The 22,199-nt window shown below is 41.7% G+C and overlaps 1 protein-coding gene across 1 annotated transcript in view; it reads left to right on the forward strand.

Annotated features, from left to right (window-relative positions):
* The first annotated feature begins 9,098 nt into the window (after window positions 1-9,098).
* The window catches only part of LOC145394906 (uncharacterized), a 71,145-nt gene continuing 58,044 nt past the window's right edge, over window positions 9,099-22,199 (forward strand). Inside the window, exons 1-3 of the mRNA XM_080268657.1 lie at window positions 9,099-9,149; window positions 19,210-20,762; window positions 21,337-21,415. Of these exons, the coding sequence (XP_080124783.1) occupies window positions 19,235-20,762; window positions 21,337-21,415 (1,607 nt within the window). The 5' untranslated portion in view covers window positions 9,099-9,149; window positions 19,210-19,234. The remainder of the gene's footprint in view (window positions 9,150-19,209; window positions 20,763-21,336; window positions 21,416-22,199) is intronic.

A 22,199-nucleotide genomic window follows, 5' to 3' on the forward strand; every position in this document is an offset into this window, starting at 1 on the left:
CTCTCATCTTAGATGTCGGGACCAACTGCCTAGCCCTGGGCTCCTACACTTCTCATGGGGCAATGTAGGATTGGATGATGGATGGATGGATGGACTTTCTGTCTAGTGAAGCAACTTTTTTTCAAAGTTGTCCTGGCTTTCAGTAACTGAATCTGAAGTTTTTGTGGCTAAAGTTCAGTTCATAAAACAGCTCTTTTGTGTTAAAGTACAGAATTTACAATTAGTAAGACTTCTAAAATAATAATAGTAATCCATCCATCCATCATCCAATCCTATGTTTCCCCATAAGGGTCGTAGGAGTCTTGGGCTGGGCAAGTTGGTCCTGACATTTAAGATGAGAGTGAATAATAATAATAATAATAATAATAATAATAATAATAATAATAATTATAATAATAATCACTTCAGCCGGATTGAGCCTGTGCAGGTTTATATCCAAAGGGTGGTTGGGTTTATTGCCCATGTAATGCCTCTCAGGGATGGGTAAGGCTGGTCATTCTCATCTTAAATGTTAGGACCAACTTGCTTAGCCCCGGGCTCCTATGCTTCTCATGGGGCAACATAGGATTGGATGATGGATGGATATTAATAAATATACAGTAATAATAATAATAATAATAATCATTCATTCATTCATTCAGCATCCAATCCTATGTTGCCCCATGAGGAGCGTAGCAGCACGGGGCTAGGCAAGTTGGTCCTGACTTTTAAGATGAGAGTGACCAGCCTCACTCATCCCTGAGTGGCATTACATGAGCAATAAACCCCAACCATCCCTTGGATATAAACCTTCACTGGCTCAATCCGACTGGAGCACAATAATTACCCACTAAACCACCAGGCGCCAAAATTTGGCTATATGGTTACCACCCAGCATAGTAAATGGTTTCCTGGTGTACAGAAAATCATTTGGCATGTCACTCAGTGTAGAGTCACCCACAGGCAGAAGGAGGAGGAATGAAAGACCGAAGAGGGAGTGTAAAGTCATCCATAGGCAGAAGGATGAAGAAAGAATGAAGGAAAGAAAGACAGAAGAGGATGGAAGGAAAGAAGGATGGAGGAGAGGAAAGGGTAGACACCCGAGAGCAGCACTACATCGAGTGAGTGGATGGTGAGCACCCCCATCTACCACAATAATAATAATAATCCATCCATCCATCATCCAATCCTATGTTGCCCCATGAGGAGCGTAGGAGCCTGGGGCTAGGCAGTTGGGCCTGACATTTAAGATGAGAGTGACCAACCTCACTCATTCCTGAGTGGCATTACATGAGCAATAGACCCCAACCACCCCTTGGATATAAACCTTCACTGGCTCAATCCGATTAGAGCACAATAATTACCCACTAAACCAGCAGGCGCCAAAATTTGGTTATATGGTTACCACCCAGCGTAGTAAATGGTTTCCTGGTGTACAGGAAACCATTTGGCTTGTCACTCAGTGTAGAGTCACCCACAGGCAGAAGGACGAGGAAAGAATGAAGGAATGAAAGACAGAAGAGGGAGTGTTAAGTCACCCATAGGCAGAAAGACTAGGAAAGAAAGACAGAAGAAGATGGAAGGAAAGAAGGATGGAGAGGAAAGGGCAGACTCCCAAGAGCAGCACTACATTGAGTGAGTGGATGGTGAGTGCCCCCACCTACCACAGTATAATAATAATAATAATAATAATAATAATAATAATAATAAATGGGCTGGCATGGGGTGACAGGACCTCAGCTTGGGGGAATATGAAAGGGTTAATGGGGCACAGTAACATAATGCAAAAATGAAAAGTACCATGCTTCCCATTAATTAATCCCCATATTAGGTTAGGCCGTAATATGACATGTTTTCTATGGACTGGAAGCTAAGCCAAGTGCCAAAACCTCCTGATTACTTTGTAACAGATGTTAGAAGCTGTTGGAAATAAAGAAATTTGAGATCTATAGTAAGGTTTGCAACAATGTGAGTATCTCAGCTTGAACTTTGACTCTGTGTACAGTCTATCTATCTATCTATTGCGAGACGCCATAATCCCCTACAGGGTGGCCATTTGACTCTGAGTTATTTGTTTTACAGGGAGGGGCACTAACCCTTCACCAACCCACTTGACACGTAGGGAGCACGTGTGGTTTGGTTATATGGTTACCACCCAGCGTTGTAAATGGTTCATTCTGATGAAAAATCGCTGAGTGACTGTACTTGCGGTTGAACATTCCTTGCCTAAATGTGATGATTGTTTGGCTAGCTACCAAGCTTTTAGCCACTTTTCACTCGTGGTAATATCTCCTAGGGTCGATGGTAATTATCCACTTAAAATAGAACACAATAAATCACCCAAAGTGTATACTCGTATATCAGACTGGTGTGACATTATTGAAGAAAAGTGTGGAGTAATCAGTGCATAATGATAGTTTTTAGTTTGTAAGATTATTAAGTTTTACAAGCATACACAGTTGTTTTGCCATTGTTTATTTAGTGATGGTATCTAACACCTTTTTAATATGACCACTTCTTTTTACTGTATGAGTCATCTGATTGCAGTGAACATTTTCTGGATATGTTGAGTTATAGCCCACTATGTCCATAATAACTGAAGATGGTGAAACTTTGCTCATGTCAGACTTTTGCTTTTATCAGGTTGGGAGCAGTAAAGGATTCAGTGAAGAATGAATGGATGGATATCACCTCACTTAGCTGATTTTGTTTGGCTTTACTGCATTTCATTTTGTGATTTATTGTTTAGTTTAAAGGTTGCAGGACAAACTGGAAGGCAGTATTATATGAGCATACAGGTAGCCTCGCATTAGCATTGTAGTGTGGCTTTGGTCTTTTTTTTTTTCTTTTTTTTTTTTTCTTTTTTTGAATACAGTGCAATATTTCCTAGAAGGTACTAGTTTTTGTATCTTTTTTTCACAAGTGTAACTTTATGTTAGTGTCCTTAAACTTTCATAAGCTGAATGATTGTTAGAACAGAATACAAATTTAATTTCAGACATATCCAGTCAAGTGTTTTAGCCTTAAAGAAGAAGAAGAAGGAAAGAAAAATCATGGTGTCCTGTTGTGTAAATAACTGGTCAATATATTTTTGTGTTAAAAGAAAACATTAGAATTTTCATAGTATAAGTCACAAAGAGAACAGATTTTTGTTAGTAATTGAACCCTTCAATCCAATGAGGAATTTTGTGTTTTATTCCTATTATAACCCCACAACTAGAAGAGGTCTCCCCTGATCTGAATAATCTCACCTGGAGATAGCAAGAATGAAATATACAAATATATACTGTACTGTATGCAATTGGATTGAAGAGGCTAAACTTTGTAATGTATGGTTCTGTCTTCTGTATGTTGTGTACAGTGTGGTAATGCAATACAGTAGTTTAATATTACAAGCAATGGGTGCTGTTAAACAGCTACCGTCAGTATTAGTATAGTTACAGTACTATATAGACTTACTAGTCAGTCTGAAGAAGACGGTAATTAGATGTACTGTATACAGTAGTTTGTGAATAGTTAAGTAGAATTTTATTTTTAGTGATTCTTAAAAATGAGTAGAGAAATAAAGTTGCTACTGCTGTCACTGTTGGTATGGTGGTATCTGTTGATAAGACTTATTTATTATCATGATTCTCCTAACCTTATTACTTTCTAAGAAAATGAGGGATTTTTTTCTTTTCCCCAGTGGTTAGTGTCCTTCACTTAACACATTGATCTGTCTAGCATTTTTTGTAGATCCATATCTGCCATTATGACTACTTATGCACATTGTTACAAAAGTTTGCTGGATACTTTCCTTCAACTGGCAGTGGTAATTTTATTTTCTTAGTATGTTAAAATACACCTCATTAAAAATTAGCCAGATGTAGCCTGAGGTGGCCTGGTATTTTTTATTTATTTATTTTTATTTTTTGTAGTGTTCAAGGTCATAAGAGAAATGTAGGTTGTTTAGTGCTGAGAAGACTGTAGGTTGGTGTGGCAACAGTCTGATGACTTTGTGTCTATCAGACACCTACATTTATTTTAATTTGTATTTTCTGATGTTTGCGTTATACTTTTGGTGATAAGTTGATGACATCAGAAATACAGTATGTCATATATCATTCAGTACCACAAGTAATGCAGCTACTTGCTTCTGGGGAGTTGAAGTGTAAACCAAAGCTGCTTTAATCAAGTGTTGGAAATTCATTATAAAGTCCCAACTGCTTCTTGCCACTCAACCAGCCACCCCTTTTCTCATACATCTCCACCAAAAATACCTAAATACCTCGCCAGCAGAGAAATATTTCAATGGTAGATTGTACACACACAAAGTACAAAGTGCACATACATATGTACAAAACATACACACATGGCAGCTGACTACACCCAACTGATGTGACATCACATTTGGCTCGAGCTGCATTACAGCTAGTCCTGACTGCATTTCAGATGGAAATCATTTTTACTTGCTGTGCTGCAAATTACCTGTGATGAATTACTAGAGGTATTGGTGTACTTATTTACTGTATTATGAAAATATAAATTTGATACTCCCATGTGACAACATGTTCGATAAACAGTATTGATTTTATGTGAAAATTATCTTTTTGTAAAATGTAAACATTGCTGGTTCTTTGAAAGCACTGTTAAGGAACAGGGAAGTGAGCATGGAAGTGAAAAAGTCACTGCATGACAGTATTGTGATACCAACTCTAACGTATGGAAGTGAAGCTTGGACCTTGTTGGAAGGACACAGGTCAAGAGTGAGAGCAGTGGAAATTGAGTTATCTGAGAGGAGCATGTGGAGTCACATGGAGAGACAGACTGACAAATGAGGAAGTGCAGGAGCATTGTGGTGTGGCTGTGGCTGTGATGGAAAGCTTTAGGAGAAATACATTGAGGTGGTTTGGCCATGTGGAGAGGATGGAGAGCGAGAGACTAATGAGGAGAGTGTATGTGAGTGAGGTGGAGGGGGGGAGAGGGAGGAGGAAGCCAAGGATGAGATGGAGGGATGAAGTGGAGAGGTACATAAGAGAATGGGGTGTGAACTAGGAGCAAGGAAGTGAAGTGGCATTGGACAGGACGACATGGTGGCGATTTGTTTGTGGCCACCCCTTACGGGATTGAGGCATCTGGCAATATATAGCTAGATAAACACTTCCTCTCCAGGGATGCCACAGGAAAAGCATAAATATACATGCAGCTGCTTTTATTCTAAATTATAATGTGCCATATTTCTGTACTTTATGAACATAACTCAGATATGTTAAAATATTTATTTTACCGTACATATTATTTGCATGAAAACATGATCATCTACATTGCAGCATGTTTTTATTATGAATAAAAGTGCTCATTTTACCTGGAGACTTATGAAGTAAGAATTACAAAGTACCGGTAACTGTTCCTCTCTCCATGGATCCCAAATCACCCTCCTGTTTTACTATTTGAGTTACTCTCATCTTATATGTCAGGACCAGTTTGCCTAGAACCGGGCTCTTATGCTCCTCATGGGGCAGCATAGGATTGGATGATGGATGGTTGGAGAATGTTCCAGATGGACATAAATTTGATGATTGGCAGTCCTTCCAAACTGAGTTCTGGTATTTACTGCATGGCTGGCCCGCATATTGGAGGGTTATGATCAATTGGATTATAGTTGTGTTTTTTTACTTGATAGAACTGGACCACACCTGTGACCTAAATACCAAGTTGTGGTTGAATGAATTTTGACGAGCCTTAATTGTGAATACTATATCATGGTTGCATAACTTTCAGTGAGCTGTAGTTCTGATGTAATATTTAGTATCCTTGGTTATTTGCCTAATGCACCCTCCAATCTGACTACCCTTAGCCACAAGATCAGAAAAAAAGTGCTGTAGTAAGGTATTAATATGTACTGTATTGATTATTTGGCTGTACATTAGTAGTGTGTATTTAGAGTTTAAGGTACATTATTGTAGTAAGTGTATTTCAGCCAGTGTCATTGATGACATTTATTTTCTTTCACTTCTGGCATGTTGAGAGGTTGGAGGATGACAGTTGGGCATAGAAGGTGAAAGTTTGAATTTTGGGGGTAAGGTCCCAAAAGGCAGACTGGAAAAGACCAGGGACGAAGTCATACAGTGTGACCTCATGGATAAGAGTCTGAATAGGGAAGCTGCCAGAGATGAAGCATCATGGAGAGCTGTCATGAGGTGACCAGGGCTAATGTTTGCAAGCATGTTGGACCCTTTATAAATTAAACAAAGTGAAGGAAACCATTTTCTGTGTTGAATGGTAAACATGTAAGAAGCAAAGGGATACTTGGTGACCTAATGGCTTAAAGTGTTCAAATGTGGGTATGACCCATAAGGATGTAAGTCCAAGGACTGGTTGGCTTTATTAGTCAGATAATGCTGCTCAGGGATGAATGACTGATCTGCACTGAGTAGCCTAGTCCTGGGCTCATGTGCTCTGGAAAGTGCAGTAAATAAGTGCATGATTGATGGATGGATGGGTGTAAAAATTAATCATATATTTGCTTGTCGTTGGCTGTATGTAGTAACTGACTGACATTAACATAGTCTGCCTGAAGTTGATGCTATGTTAAATGTTGTACCTGTTTAGTTAATTTGCTTGATATCATTAATTTGCTTAATATCAGAAGTTTTCATTTGAAGTATATGGAACTAGAAGTTATAGCACAAATCATGTGGGCTAAAAAAAACACCACTAATAACTGTAGTCATGGTCTTATAATACTTCAGAACAAGGTGGCTGATGTTTTTTCTATAAATAAAATATTCTTGAAAATGATGGATACTCTTCAGCTCTTTATTGCAAGAAGCTTCAGATTCTTCTCTTCAAATGTACTAGATCAGATTAGTATAAAGCCACTGAACAGATGGAATTTTGACATCCTTTTGCTGACTGAACAGTTATTTAATAGAAACCCTTACGCCCACAAGATACACAGCTATGTCACCAGTTTGGTCTAGATTTGTGGTAGAATAAATGTTTAGTTGACTGATTTTGTTTTAAGTTTCAGTGTAGTGATGATACATTGCCACTAATGTAAGAAGATGATTTAGATAATATAGTTTTTCATCAAACCCTGCTTTTATTTTTGTTGTCCAAGTTAAGTACACTGATAATGTATTTAGAAACTTAGTACCAAAATACAAAGTAACATTCTGTCTTGTGCCAACCCTTTCAATCTAAGGATGTCTTTAATCTTATTCTAGCTGTGCCCATGTGATTTTATTAATCATAGGAAATGATAAGACAAAAGAAAAATGTGCAAAAGAAGTGGAAAGTAGAGTGGAACAAACAGGGGCGCACCCAGAGGGGGGGGCCCCGAGCCCGGCCCCCCCCCTTAGCTCTCTGGGTCCTTTAAAAATTTATATATATTTATTTCGATAACAGCAAAACGTGAAAAATTGGCAAGTACAAACAAAGAGTAACACATGAGCCAGCAGCTGCCTGACTTGAAATCTGCATGTGACCTCCCGGTAATTATCGGACTACCTGACCTCACCTCACTACGGGCCCCTCCCTTTGAAAATTCCTGGGTGCGCCCCTGGGAACAAGGAAGGAAGGTGAATGGTGTTATGAACGCCTGGATAAGAAGCAGAGGTCTGAGTGTGGCGGCTGTGCGAGATTTGCATGAAGGAGTTCTATTGCTGTAACGTATGGGTTTGAGATTATGGTGTGGTATGAAGATGAAAAGTTAGGAGTATCCCTATCACCCCTCACCCTCGCCCTGTCTCTTTCTTTCTTCCCTCCCCCTCCTCTCTCCCCTCACACTAGCGTCTGTATTCTTAACTTACAAAAAGCGGCTAGACTACTTACGTATTTTCCTCGGAAGCCACAAGATTTCATTCGATACAGGTAAATTCACCGCCATTTTTGAAAGCCTGTGAGTGGTAGGTGTGGTTAGTTTGTACGTGGAGTTGCGGTGGCGCGGTGGTAACGTGTCAGTCTTCCGTTCTGGGTACAAAATCTAGACCATAACGAATTTTTAAAGTGGATTTTGGTGGTAGTCGTTCCTTATGCCTGTACAGTACATACAGTATTTACAATACACCCTGTTAGTTCGTATCGATAACACATACACACACCTTGCCTTTCCATCACGTCTGCATTCACATGCATCTCCACCACTACTAACAACCCTGCCCGTTCGTCCTTCGCCAGCATGGGGAAGGGTTAAGTTTCGGAAACTGCTTTCCCTTCGAGGAGGAGGTCCAAGCCTGCAGTGAACCTCATCCAGAATGTTCGTCAATAGCCAACACATCACTCACGAATTTCACTTATTAACACGGAATAGCCAGGGAGTAGTCAAGGAGTAGCCATGGAGTACCCATGGAGTGTTTACATTCTCCTTGGTTCTTACTAATAATTGTCAAAAACTGAGGGCTTTAACTTCTTCCCCATGACCCCAGTTTTAATCCCCTTAACGACGACTATTTAAACTATTCTTGCTATCTTTAAAGGATCCGATTCTGCCTAGGATATTAAAACGAACTGGTGGGGTTAGGTAAGATTCATTTATCTCTTCACCACGAAAGGTTATTTCCAAACTAAATAATATTCTAGGGGGGTAGCAAGATTAAAAGGAAAAGGAGAACGTGATAGTGAAGGGGTTTGACACACGAGAGCATATCCCGTCATCCGCGTCCAGCCCTCGCATCCTCTTCTCATGGTGACTGTCCTTTTCTTCTGCAACTAACGCTTCCCTTTGCATCTTCAAATGATACATATTCCTTTATAACACACAGACACAGGCACAATTTTATGCTTTGTTCTCCTGTCCTTTCTGTCTTGCATCACAGCCTGGCACTGAATGGCAGATTGTTTCAGTAATAAAGTGTACAGTTATAGAAAAGGAATATTCTGCTTCACTTCACAGAAAAAGTTTAGCAATAATAAAAGAACCATTGCCTCGCGTGAAATTCAACCGGTGTAATTTCCTTTCCTACCTAGTCTCTTTCTCTTTCTCTCTTCCTTCCTCCTGCCCTGGCATTCCTTACCCTCCTTCCCTCTCCTCCGCCATGCCTCTGACGTAAACTCACATCTCCATTACTGCAACACAATGCAACACTTGAGTCACTGTCTGCTCGTCTCGGAAGTTCAGAATCAGTCACCCTCAAGCAGCGAAGGGGTGTGGTCGTCTACAGCGCGTCTCTATACTCAGTTCACTTCAGGTTGGTCTAAAATTTCCATCATTTCATTGTCAATACTTGTAGCAAAAGATAACATACGGTGCTATATCGTGCTATACTTCTTTTACTCTAACTTGGCCTAAAATTGACATCTCTCCACCTTGAATGCTGAGTTGTAACTATAGATAAGCAATAGATTAGCCTATATGCTAGTCAATAAGTGTCAAGAAAAGGACGTAGAGCTGTAATATTGTCATTTCCCGTCATTGGGCTTTGTAAAATAGCTACAAAAAAAAAAAAAAAAAAAAAAAAAAAAAAAAGCACCGAATTAAAAGTAAAAAAGGTAAAATCACGAAACAAAGTTGCAGTATTCTCTTAGGAACATTAGTATATGGTGCTAGTCACGAAGAAGAGCTATAGAGAGGATGTGAGACGTAGTATTATTTTAGGCCGCCTGATAGACACTATAGAATATTAACTGGACTCAACGACTTGGATATGTTTTGTGTGTGTGTGTGTGTGTGTGTGTGTGAGAGAGAGAGAGAGAGAGAGAGGAAGAGAGACTTGCTTCCTGATGACGGAGAATATAGTATTTTGTATCCCTGTAATTCTGTGTAATGGCAGCGTGTAGTGTTGCTCTTCTTGCTATGATGGTGGTTGTGTTGCGAGGTAATGCTGATCATACTTTGTATATATTTCTTGTTTGACATCAGATAAGAGTATAATTATTGTTGTGATGCATGCTTACTACCTTTTTTATTATATACTCCCTTAACTGTAACTCTTGGTGAAATGGTATGTGAATGTATGGTACTTGAAACACACACACACACAAGCAGAGGACATCAGATAAAAACAATTCTCTCTGTCTCTGTCTGTCTGTCTCTCTCACTCTCTCTCTCTCTCTCTCTCTCTCTCTCTCACACACACACACACACACACACACACACGTTTCTTAGAATGACCACTGAATTCAAGGAAGTAAACTTAAGAAGTGAATCTATCAACTGTTTTGCCAACCACAAAGACCCCTATGTGGGATATTGAATCTCTCTCTCTCTCTCTCTCTCTCTCTGGCTGCTCGTTGATGTTAAAGGCTGCAGGTTTAGAGCAGTGTTTACGGAGGGATGCAATTATAGCACTGGGCACAGGGAATACGTAGTAGAGTAATTCAAAAGTTCTTTCATTATAATTATCATCATTATGCTTATGAGTCAGTACAATGAGTCGCCCGTACATTAGTATGCAGAATACGCTTGAAAATTGACGCATCGGAATCTACACAACTCTACGCCGCACGGTAAACCAGTTGTCTTCCTCTGGCTTCCTCAAAATTATAACTCGTATTTACCTTTATCAAATCTTTATAGCAGCAAAACATCGTCATGAATTATTTTTTAATGGTAATTCTCTCGATATTTTTCACTCTAGTTCGCTTGTGCAATGTATGGTAGCTGTCAGAAAGTAAACAAAAGCATAAACAATGAATCTGTATCCTCAACTTTTGGGTACGTTGCCAGGTGCAAGACCTAATGTGCGTCCGTTTGGGTCGAGTTTTCAAATGTTTTCGCGTCGTGTCCAAAGTGTTCGGTCTAGAATATTTTTTAAGGGAACAAAGAACAGAAATAATTGTAAATTAGTATCTGCTTTGTCACTTTGGCAGGCCACATTTATAATTGCTAAAGCTTTTGAAAAGATAGTTTTAAAATGGTTCTAGCTATTATAAACACCTTTCCGTACGTCATTATTATCTTCCGTACGCTCTCTCTAAGCGATTTATTCAGCTGAAGGAAGAATTTTCTAACTGGAGGGGTAAGCTAGAGCCTTCCCAAACTCATCCTTACTAGAACACTCCTCCTAAGCTGAATAAAATCGTCTGGCTTGGGAAGAAATGGAATAATAATAAAGCAAACGTGAAGTGAGGACTCGTAGTAGCGGCGGTGTCCGGTCCTGATGCTATTGTGGCATTCTGCGTCGTAGGAATTCCCAAAGGTGGAGAGAGAGAGAGAGAGAGAGAGAGAGAGAGAGAGAGAGAAAGTTGTAGTAGTAGTAGTAGTAGTAGTAGCAGCAGCAACAACATAGAAAGAGAGTAGTAGTAGCGATAGTAGCAGAGGTAGTAGTGGTAGTAGTAGTAATAGAAGTAGTAAAAGAAGAGGAAGAATTAGTAGTAGCAGTAGTAGTAGAGGTAGTGGTATTCGTGGTAGTAGTAGTAGTCGTAAATGGAGACTTCTTACCTTTCACGACGAGGGGATGCTCCTGTTGAAAACCACCTCTCGAACCCCTATAACAAGAAAAGTCAGTCAGCATTTAAAGGACGATTTTTACAGGTACAAAGTTATTAATATAGAAAAATCATAAACTAGGGCAGGTATTCTCTTCGGGTAAGGAAGCTCCCTAACACCTTTTCCTAAGCGACTTATTTTGTTTTTACACCTTTCTACCCTTCTCCGTGTTAAATCATTCTAATGTCACTATACTCTGCATAAATAACGTACAAAAGGATATTAACCAGTCATATCCAAAAATAAATCGCTAAGGACGAGGTGCTAGGGAGGATGAAGCACCTGTCGCAGCACTCCCATCCACTCCATCCACTTTTTGCTCCTCCACCTCTGACTTCCACCCTTCCACCTCAGTCCCTCCAGCTTGCCTCACTATCCACCACCAACTCAGCCCATCCCACCCACTCCTGTCCACCCACTCCACCCTTCATGATCTGATGAGGTGAATATCAACATCTTATTCTTATCATGGGCTAAAGAGGGGCGTCAACCATCCACTCACTTGATGTAGTGCTACCTTCAGGTGGCTTTATATTGAGCGAAAAGCCAAATGGTTTCTTGTAACTCGGGAAAACAGGTACTGCGCTGAGTAGTAGCCATAACCTAATGGAGTTAAGGGTCGCATCGAGAGAGAATGTGGAGAAACTCGACAATTTTCACGTTTTGAAAGAGCACGCCCAGTGAAAGCAAGGATATCTGGGATGGTTATGGTATTTTCAATCCTGTATGCTATAAGTTTTTAATATAGATAAATAAATAGTGTGTGGGTGTGGGTGTGTGAGGGTGTGGGTGTGTGTGTGGGTGGGTGTGGGTGTGACATGGCTGAAGGCGGGTATTTAAATGTCCCACCGCGCACGTAAACAAACAGATAAAGCTTAATTTTCTCCTTGAATTATACGCATTGATTTACATTTACTTCACATATACACGCCTGGCATCTCACCCCTGTGGCTGGAGATGCATGTGGTGTGGTGTGGTGTGGGGAAGACGGAAGAAGCCAGCCAGTGATCTCATTTTGCATGCAGTACAAGATTTTTATTGTAATTTAACCGTGTTTTGACTACATCGCCTCACAGTCGCGCCTTAATGCACTACTAGTAAAACGAAAACGCCAACAAAGCAGCACTGTTTAATAATGCCCTTGTGGCCAGGCGCTTGAACCCACACTGTTTCAATACTGTCCTTGTGTTGAGGGTCTCCAGGCGGGAAAGACGAGGCAAGTCCAACATTTCAAATCCACATAAGTCTATTCGCACCAACCGCCACAGCATACAGTTATTACAGGAGCTTCTAGATTATTGTAGACTTTATTGCTCTTGCTCTTTATTTATTTATTTATTATTATTATTATTACTAGTTTTATTTTCCTAGTTATGAAGCTCTGAATGAAGTCTGTTCAGCCTTTCTCTCCAATTTTAGTGATCTTGGTCTCGTTTTTCCCCCTATTCAATTACCAATAATCTGGTGGTGGACTTTTTTTTCGCACATGTTTTACTGCTTGTTCATGCCTTGTTTTTTGTTGCCAAAGCCTGGTGGTCTAGTAAGGGATGGTTGTGATTGATCCTTACTGCTTACAAAATGCCATTCACGGTAAAGAGAATATACCATTTTTTCTTTATCTATCCATCTATCTATCTATCCCGTAAGGGGTGGCATAAACAAATTGCCTCCAAGTAGCCCTGTCCCCTACCATTACGCTGCCCTTCCCCCAACTCACCCCACCCTTCTCTTATATACCTCTCCACTCCATCCCTTCATCTCATCCTTGGTCTCCCCCTCCTTCTCCCCGTCTCCAACTTTCACATACACTCTTCTTGTTAGTTTCTCCTCTCCGTCCTCTCTAACTTGGCCTAAAATTGCCATCTCTTCATGAATGCTGCGCTGTAACAGTAAATTAACACCGGAATATGATGAAGTCACGAAGAAGTTCTGTGGAAAGGATGCAACACCTGTAACATTGTCTTTTGTCTGCCACTGAGCTACGTGACATATGCTGTGTATGGACGAAAACCTGAGCCAAGTTAAGGTGAAAGAACTATGGGTTATATTTAGGTCTTGATTATTTCTATTTCTTCCTAGTTTGTCTCTTCAGCCCGATGACGTATTTTTGAATTTGTCTTCTCCAGACGATTTTCTTCAGCCGTAGGGACATAGACTAACAATACGCAGTTACTATTTCATTTCTGTCACCTATGGACGATTTTGTTAAGATGTAGAGACCATTTGTAGCGGTGAAGATTGAAACCGTCTCCGTTAATCCCTCCACAAGCTGGTTTCTCCCTGCAAACTGAAGAAAATCGTCTGGAAATAGGAAGGGGAGTTACTATTTCATCCCTTCTATCTCTGCACGATTTTGTTAAGATGTAGAGACCATTTGTAGCGGATAATATAGAAACCGTCTCCTTTAACCCCTCCACAAGCTGGTTTCCCCCCTCAAACTCAAGGAAATCGTCTGGAGATAAGAGTTAAATGCACTATGCGTCACAGGGGTTAACAGAAATGAGGGTTGGGGCAATGGTGGAAATGTTGGTGTATCATGGCGGATGTGTGGGTGACGCCTGGGCCTCGCGTCGCTACACTGCTTTATGGCGTCACGACCTCCACTTGAAAACACACACACACACACACACACACTATTGTTACGAGACTCATGTTGGTCCTTCAGCTCTCTTACTTCTGTCTTTCATTTCTTGCCTTGACCTCTCCTCGTGAACAGAGTGAGAGAGAGAGAGAGAGAGAGAGAGAGAAGGTTATATCTATTCCTCTGTTCCAAACCGTCACCCCTTTTCTGAATAAAATCGTCTGGAGATGGCGAGAATGAAATACATATGATGTGAAGGAGCTGAGGGGGTTGAGAGAGCAAGAGAGGATGTTGGTAATGACAGGAAAGGGTGCGGAGAGTAGTAGTAGCAGTAGTAGTAATAGTGGTTGTTGTTGTTGTAGCCCTGGTTGATGTGAAACGTGAGCCTAGTGGACTGCAGGCTGAAATCGTCCTTCCCCTGCAGTCCACCATCTTTCTTTCGGGGAATAGGGACGGAGCTGGGGCCCGTTTGTATAACCGGGCAGCTCCACCGCCATGTTATATCGGTGCCACCACTTGAAGGCGTCCTTATCCAGTACCAAGAGGAGAGACTGAAGGGAGGAGATGCAGGACGATGAATGGAAAAAGAAGGGAATTAAATAAAGTAGAAGGGAAGGGAAGACAATTCGATGATGCAAGGGAAAGAAGGGAAAGGGTGCGGAAGGGAAGGGAAAGGACGGGGTAGTATGGAACAGAAGGGAAGGGAAAGAAAAGGAAAAGAAGGCAAGGAGAGCAAGAGGATGATGCAAAAGAAGGAAAAGGAATCTTGGAATGACGAGAGAGGGAGAATTATACAAATGTGGAAGAGAGAAAGGAGAAAGGAAGGGAAGGGAACGGAAAGGAACGGATGGGAAAAGAAAAGAAACTTGGGAGGGAAACGACAACAGGATGATAAAAAAAAATGCATGAAAGAGAAGGGAACGGAAAGGAAAAGAGGAAGGGCAAGAGGAGACTAGAATGACCTCAACTGCGTGACCACATTCTATAGTGTATTTATTCGAACCTGACAAAGATCCCTAACCCCTTTTTACCTCAGCTGATGGCCAAGTGTAGTCAGATGGAAGGGTTGGTGTGTCTAATAACCAAGGAAACTCAATTCTTACCACATAACGAAGGCTTACTTGTTTTTATTCAGCCACAACTTAAATTTGTAGTGCCAGTTCCATCAGATGTAAACAAATGACTACAGCGTTGGCACTAGAGATTTCGTACCAAATTTCCATTACCGAATTACTCTGCCTAGTACACTTTCTTGTCCTCTTGTGCGTTACTGAGGCAAACTCTGTCCGTACTCAAAATATATAACGAACCTAAAGGAAAATATCAGTGAGGAATAGGCTACATAAATCGTAAAGGCAAAAGTGTTACGACTCCGGAACGACTTCAAATACAACCCATATCTGATTTTTTGTAATATGGAGATGGAGAGGGAGAATGTAAAGTTTTCCCACGAGTTTAGTTCTTCATGGGAAAAAAAAAAATCTTGTTATTCACCAATGATCGTAAGTCTGTTTATAAGTCCGGCAGTGATTGTAAGTCTGTTTATAAGTCCGGTAGTGATCATAAGTTTGTTTATAAGTCCGGCAGTGATTGTAAGTGTTTATAAGTCCGGTAATGATCGTAACTTTGTTTATATGTCCGGCAGTGATTATAAGTCTGTTTATAAGTCCGGTAATGATCGTAAGTCTGTTTATAAGTACGGTAATGATCGTAAGTTTGTTTATAAGTCCTGCAGTGATCGTAAGTCCGTTTATAAGTCCGGCAATGATCGTAAGTCCGTTTATAAGTCCGGCAATGATCGTAAGTCTGTTTATAAGTCCGGCAATGATCGTAAGTCTGTTTATAAGTCCGGTAATGATCGTAAGTCTGTTTATAAGTCCGGTTATGATCGTAAGTTTCTAAGTCCGGGGTCTTCTTCGTGATGCTAAAATCCGGGACTCAACGGGAGAAGGGAGATTCCCCCCCTTTCTCTCTCTCTCTCTCTCTCTCTCTCTCTCTCTTTCAGTTGCTACTTTTAGTTCCACATTCGCTATTTTTATTCCACAGTCGCTAATTTCCCCCAAAAAAGTTGTTCACTTTTGTTCCAATCGTTCCTTTTAGCTCCACACTCGCTCTATTTAGTTCCACACTGGCTCCTTTTAGCTCCACACTCGCTCCTATTAGCTCTGCACTAGCTCCTTTTAGCTCTATACTCGCTCCTATTCGTCTGCACTAGCTTCTATTCGCTTCACACTCGCTCCTTTACGGTAGGATTAGAAGTAACAGATCATCCACTCTCCGTTTTCGCTTCCACAGTCACCTTTGCCTGGCATGTTGGAGAGATTATTTACCACACAACATTATTATTATTATTATTAAGGTTACCGTGGATTTCTTACCCCATTCCTCTTCCTTCTCTCCTCCTCCTCCTCTCTCCATCTTCCTCCCTCCGCCGTCTCTCTTCTTCCTCCCTCCATCCTCAGCTCTCCTCCTCCTACCTCCCATTTTCCTCCCCCCTCTGTCTTTCTCCCTCAAGGTGACGCTCCTACAAATTTTTCGGTGATAATGTTTTTGTTTTGTTTTGTTTTTGTTTGAGGTTCTAGACTGAGGATGAAGAAGAATCGCTCCTGCTCTTCACACACACACACACACACACACACACACACACACCACTTCGGGGGAGAGTAGGTAGGGGGAATCCCAGAGTACCCTTCCATAGCTTATATAATCTCTCTCCTCCCCCTCCTCCCTCCCTCCCTCCCCATCTGTCCTCACACCTCCCCTCTCACGTGTGCCGGTCAGACAAGTGGATTCAGTTTGTTTTCCCCCCCTTGTCTCTTTCACCCAACAGACAGACCGAGGACCTGGGAGACGTATTCTAGGGGAAGGTTAAGACTTAGAAGATAATGGGTATGCCTTAGGTCCCTCGTGCTGTCAATAGGCATGACTCTTCTACTTCATATTCTTCTCATTCTCGTCCTCCTCCTCCTCCTTCTTCTTTTCTTCCGTCTTCTTTTTTTTCTTTTGTTTCTTCTTCTTCTCCTCCTCCTCCTCCTTCTTCGTATCTCCCAAGTACCTTTCTACTTTAGTCTCTCACATATATCTTCTCAACCATGTAATTCTCTCTCTCTCTCTCTCTCTCTCACGTGCACCGCCTTGCTTTAATTCTATATATAGGATTGTGTAATTTCCTATGATATACGAACCCAAGACAAAACACCTACACACACACATAATTACATACGCACACATCCTCTCCCCCTCACACACACACACACACACACACACACACCTTTCGAGTTTTGCCTCTTATCATAATTGCAACGTTCTCCTCCTCCTCCTCATCCTCATCATCATCATCATTATCATCACCATCATCATCATCATTTTTCTCCTCCTCCACCTCATCATCATCATAATCATCATCGTTTTTCTCCTCCTCCTCCTCATCATCATCATCATCATCACACCATCATCATCATAATTTTTCTTCTCCTCCTCCTCCTCATCATCATCATCATCATCATCACCATCACTATCATCATAATCATCATCGTTTTTCTCCTCCTCCTCCTCCTCCTCATCATCATCATCATCATCCTCATCATCATCATCACACCATCATCATCATAATTTTTCTCCTCCTCCTCCTCATCATCATTATCATCATCATCACTGTCATCATCATCATCATCATCATCATCAGCCTCTCGAAATGAAGGGGTTACAAAAAATCTCTATCAGAAAGTCTCCTGCAACCGCTTCAGTCCAGTGCTGTGTGTGTGTGTGTGTGTGTGTGTGTGTGTGTGTGTGTGTGTGTGTGTGTCCCTCGCTCTCTAGGACATAAGGATGAAGGGGCCAGTAATGAGTACAGAAACACCGACTTTATGAGATCCTCGTCCGGAAGTGGTGAGCTGCGTGGACAAGCTACGGAGAACGATAACGCAAAGGATTCTCGTTGCCATAAGGGGGACACCTGAACCCCTTCTCCTAGGCGATTTATTATTTTATTTTTACACCTACTTCCTCTCAATAATCATCTCAAAACAGTGATACGGTTTAAACTGATAATATAGAAGAGAATATCAATGTTTATCAGGCACAGTACTGAGAAGGAGGATAATACTGTCTTCTCACTGTCAGACTGAGGACAGTACGTTGCATCTTTCTCTCATCCACTTATTATTTTTATGTTAAACTTTACTAGTATCTCTAATGTGAATAATATTTTTTAACTTCGATAGTGACAGTAACATAAAGCATTAGTAATAAAGGGGATATGGAAGCGTGTAAAGCAAAATAAATCGCATACTAGGAGGCGACACGGTATCTCCCCTACCGATGAAAACACGGGCCAGGCAGCTTCCACTTTCAGTGCCGTCACCGTCACTGCCTGTTACGCCCGTCGGTGCCAGAGCGCTTGTCACCCCGTCACGACGAGAGGTATGCTCCCTAAGCTGAGGTAAGGCGCGTGAGAGAGGCGGGAAAAAGGCGGAATAATCGACATCGTAGAGTTAATAAAGGTAGATTAGGAGTCGATTTGAGGCAGTAGACCTGAGGCAGTAGATCTGAGGCAGTCGATTTGAGGCAGTCGATTTGAGGCAGTCGAAGTTTGATCCTAGAAAGTTTAAAGAAATTGATATAATCAGTGACGATATCGAGTGGGTTTCTGTGTCTAATGTACTCATATGTATGAATGTATGTATGTATGTATGTATGTGTGTGTATGTATGTATGTATGTGTATGTATGTATGTAGGCTATGTATGTATGTATGTATGTATGTCTATGAATGTACGTGTATGTATGTATGGTAACATAATATCTTATGAATGCCGTAGCCGACTTACGTTAAAATTAGCGCGTACTGTGTGTGTGTGTGTGTGTGTGTGTGTGTGTGTGTGTGTGTGTGTGTGTGTGTGTGTGTGTGCGTGCGTGCGCGCGTGCGCGCGTTATAAACCTTTTTGTGAGTTCATGTCATTTTTTGTCATCTCTTCTCAAACTTTTGCTCCCCAACACATACCCCGCATAGGCAGTTGATTACCTGCGGTCGACGGGTATGCTGGGCCAAGCGTGACCGGGGCTCAGAAACAACATCATCAACAACAAAAGCCACAAAGTAAATTCTCTTCTAATATGATGGATATCTTAGGTGGCCCCATTTCCTCGTACCCCAATTGACTTTGATCAGATTTTGCTTAGGGTTGGAGCGAGAGAGGCCAGCGGTGACGCCTAATTAACATTATTTTTTTTTTCTCCAGGTACGCTTGCACTGACTTGAGCAGAATGAGTCTGAGGCAGGGAATTCCAGGCGTTAGGAATGTGGGAGTTCAAGTGCTGTGTGCTGTGTTGCTGGCCACGCTGAGTTCTGCCGCCACCACCACCACCACCACCACCACCACCACCACCACCACCACCACGGCCTCAACAATCAGTACTACTCTTTCACCCATCACTCAGGATACAATCACAGTCTCGCCACAGTCATTGCCTTCCTCCGACACCTTTAGCAACGTGACGCTACGGAAATGTAAATGTGAAAGGGATGAAGTGTGGTTTGTGGATCAGTGTGTGGCGACGATAACAACTGTGCCATGTTTAGGTCCAGAGGGTCACTTCGATCGTAACACCAGTGACTTTAGTGCCGTGAGTATAGGAGAGCCTGTTTGTAAGGAAGGCTTCACTTATGTCACCTTTCCCTTGGGGAGTTTTCTGTTTCTCATGCCCGATGGTACCATTCTGTGGGAGAGTGGAAATATGCTTCTTGAAGATTACTGCATTGAGCACGCGCCATCAGATGGAAGAGTTATAATGGTAGGACGCGCATGCCTACCGCCGCCCTCAGTGACCCAGTGCTGCCCCGAGGGTTATATTTTAGATGAGGGTTCCTGCCGACCAGATGGGAACCACAGCGTCTTTGCGCCGCCCGTCTTTGTCTGGAATGAGAAGGCAGTGTCGGGCAGGGGGGTTGTGAGGGAGACGGTGGACATGACCTGCTCTGATGACGATGATGAGGTTACTCGTGTCACCTATGTCACCTTGAGTCCTAAGGGCAGTAAACTATTGTACAAGAATCAGCAAGCACAGTTAAAATTAGGAAGGGAAGTGCTGTTCAGTAATCAAAAGGATTACTGTGTAGGAATGAAGAGAGGTGAAAATGGTCAGCTTGTCTACATCGCCAAAGTCTGCGCAGTGGATCGCAAACTGGAGCATCAGAAAATATGCAGCGATGTAACCTGTACACGAAAATGCTGCCCGGATGGAAAGTTGATCTACGGTGTTGGGTGCATGGATGTCATGACTGAGGAAGAAAAGTGGCGGCCGGTTTTCCACGACCACAGGAACCACTCCGCCATTGTACCTCCTGCAGAAGACTGGAGACTTGTCGACGGCCTGCCTCTCTGCAGCAATCCCTTGTTTTATAGTCCAAACCGCACGGAAAAGGACGAATTTTACCTCCTGACGAACGGCTCCTTACACCTGAGTCAGTATTCCAACAGTTACCCGCCCACCGACTACTGTACTGACCTCATACTGCACAATGATTTATCCGTTTCTCTCGTTGCTCTCATCTGCCCCCCCAAGGCCGCAGAAGAATGCAGCTGGAAACACACCCTGGTAACTGTCCTGCGTGGGGTGTCCTGCGTGTTCCTGACTGCCACTGTGCTGATCTACCTGGGCGTTCCTGACCTGCGGGACCGCACCAATGGCCGCTGTCTGGTGTCCATGGCCGTGGCGATGATAGCTACCCACCTCAGCATCATCGTCGTCACCGAGATGCCACACCTGAACGATACTGAATGTCGCGTCGCAGGTGAGTTTAATTACGCTACTTCTTGGTTTTGACCTTTTAATTATGAGATACCTGTGCTAATAATGTGCTGTTAATTGGCATATGTAAATTAGCTGTAACTGTGTCGCTTTACATAATTTATTGAAGAAGGACGAATAGGTAAAAGTTGAGCAGTTAGCGTAATAATCTGACTTTGGTTCTAGTCTTTTAATCATGCAGTGTTTGTGCTAACTGACATACATCACTGCTTGCCTCTTTTGATCCTGATTTCTTAGTTAAGCAGTTTTTGTGCTCATTTATATATGTGATGTAATTGAAAAGCAAGAAATACGCAAAAGGAAAACAGCTGTTCATGTAACTATATGCCATTAATTAAAGATGAGTGACAAGGCAAAAATTGACAATGAAGAAAAAGACTCAGCTATTCATTTCCTACTCCCACTGCCACACCCACGCCCACACCAGCATACTCAGCCATCACCACAACACACAAGATACCATCAGATGAATTTCTAGTGGGGTGCTAACATTTCAAACACCCTGTATGAGCATAAAATAAACTGACACTATATTTCTCTCTCTTTCTTGCGTTCAGCGTTCTTCGGCCACGTCAACACCCTCGCTATGTTCTTCTGGCTTAACGTGATGTGCTTTGATATGTGGTCAACGCTGAGGTAAGTCCAACAGTCCTCCTAAATCAGGTGTTGTTAAGGCAGTGTCTCAGTACCTCTAGGGGACAGCAAAATGGGTTCTTGGGGGTATCCAGAAAGGCAGCACGAAAAAAACTGACCAATTTCGTGTATGCCAGGGTTCTTGCTAGTACAGGTAAAAACAAAGCAAAAAACACAGTCCTTTTACAGGAAAATGATAGTTGAAAGAAGTGATGATATTAGAAAAGGGGCATCTGGTGGACTTGGGGTGCCGAGATTGAAAATAATTTGAGGACCATTGATCTAAATTAACCAGGACAAGATTTTCATATGTTTTCCTTAATTTGGACAAGATTTTTTCCCCTTTTTCCTTAACCTGGCTCAGATTTTTGTCCTTTCCTTAATTTGGCCAAGATTTTTGTCCTTTTTCCTTAACCTGGCTCAGATTTTTGTCCTTTTTCCTTAATTTGGCCATGAGTTTCGTCCTTTTTCCTTAATTTGGCCAAGATTTTTGTCATTATCCTTAATTTGGCCAAGATTTTTGTCATTATCCTTAATTTGGCCAAGATTTTTGTCCTTTTTCCTTAATCTGGCCAAGAGTTTTGTCTATTTGCTGCTTATTTCACGTGGGTCAGTGGCAGAATACGACAACGCTGCGGCTCTATATTCTTCCCAGAGCACTTCTTCGTGACTATGATAAATACTGAATACTGTTAATATGAAGTTACCATGACACACATCAAATATCAAACTCTTCCTAATAACAAGAATTAATTTAAGTGTTCTTTGTATTCGTTATAAATACTGA

This window comes from Coenobita brevimanus, chromosome 29 (genome assembly GCF_032717465.1).
Source record: "Coenobita brevimanus isolate Jiangsu-jjx chromosome 29, ASM3271746v2, whole genome shotgun sequence".
NCBI classification, from domain to species: Eukaryota; Metazoa; Arthropoda; class Malacostraca; order Decapoda; family Coenobitidae; genus Coenobita; species Coenobita brevimanus.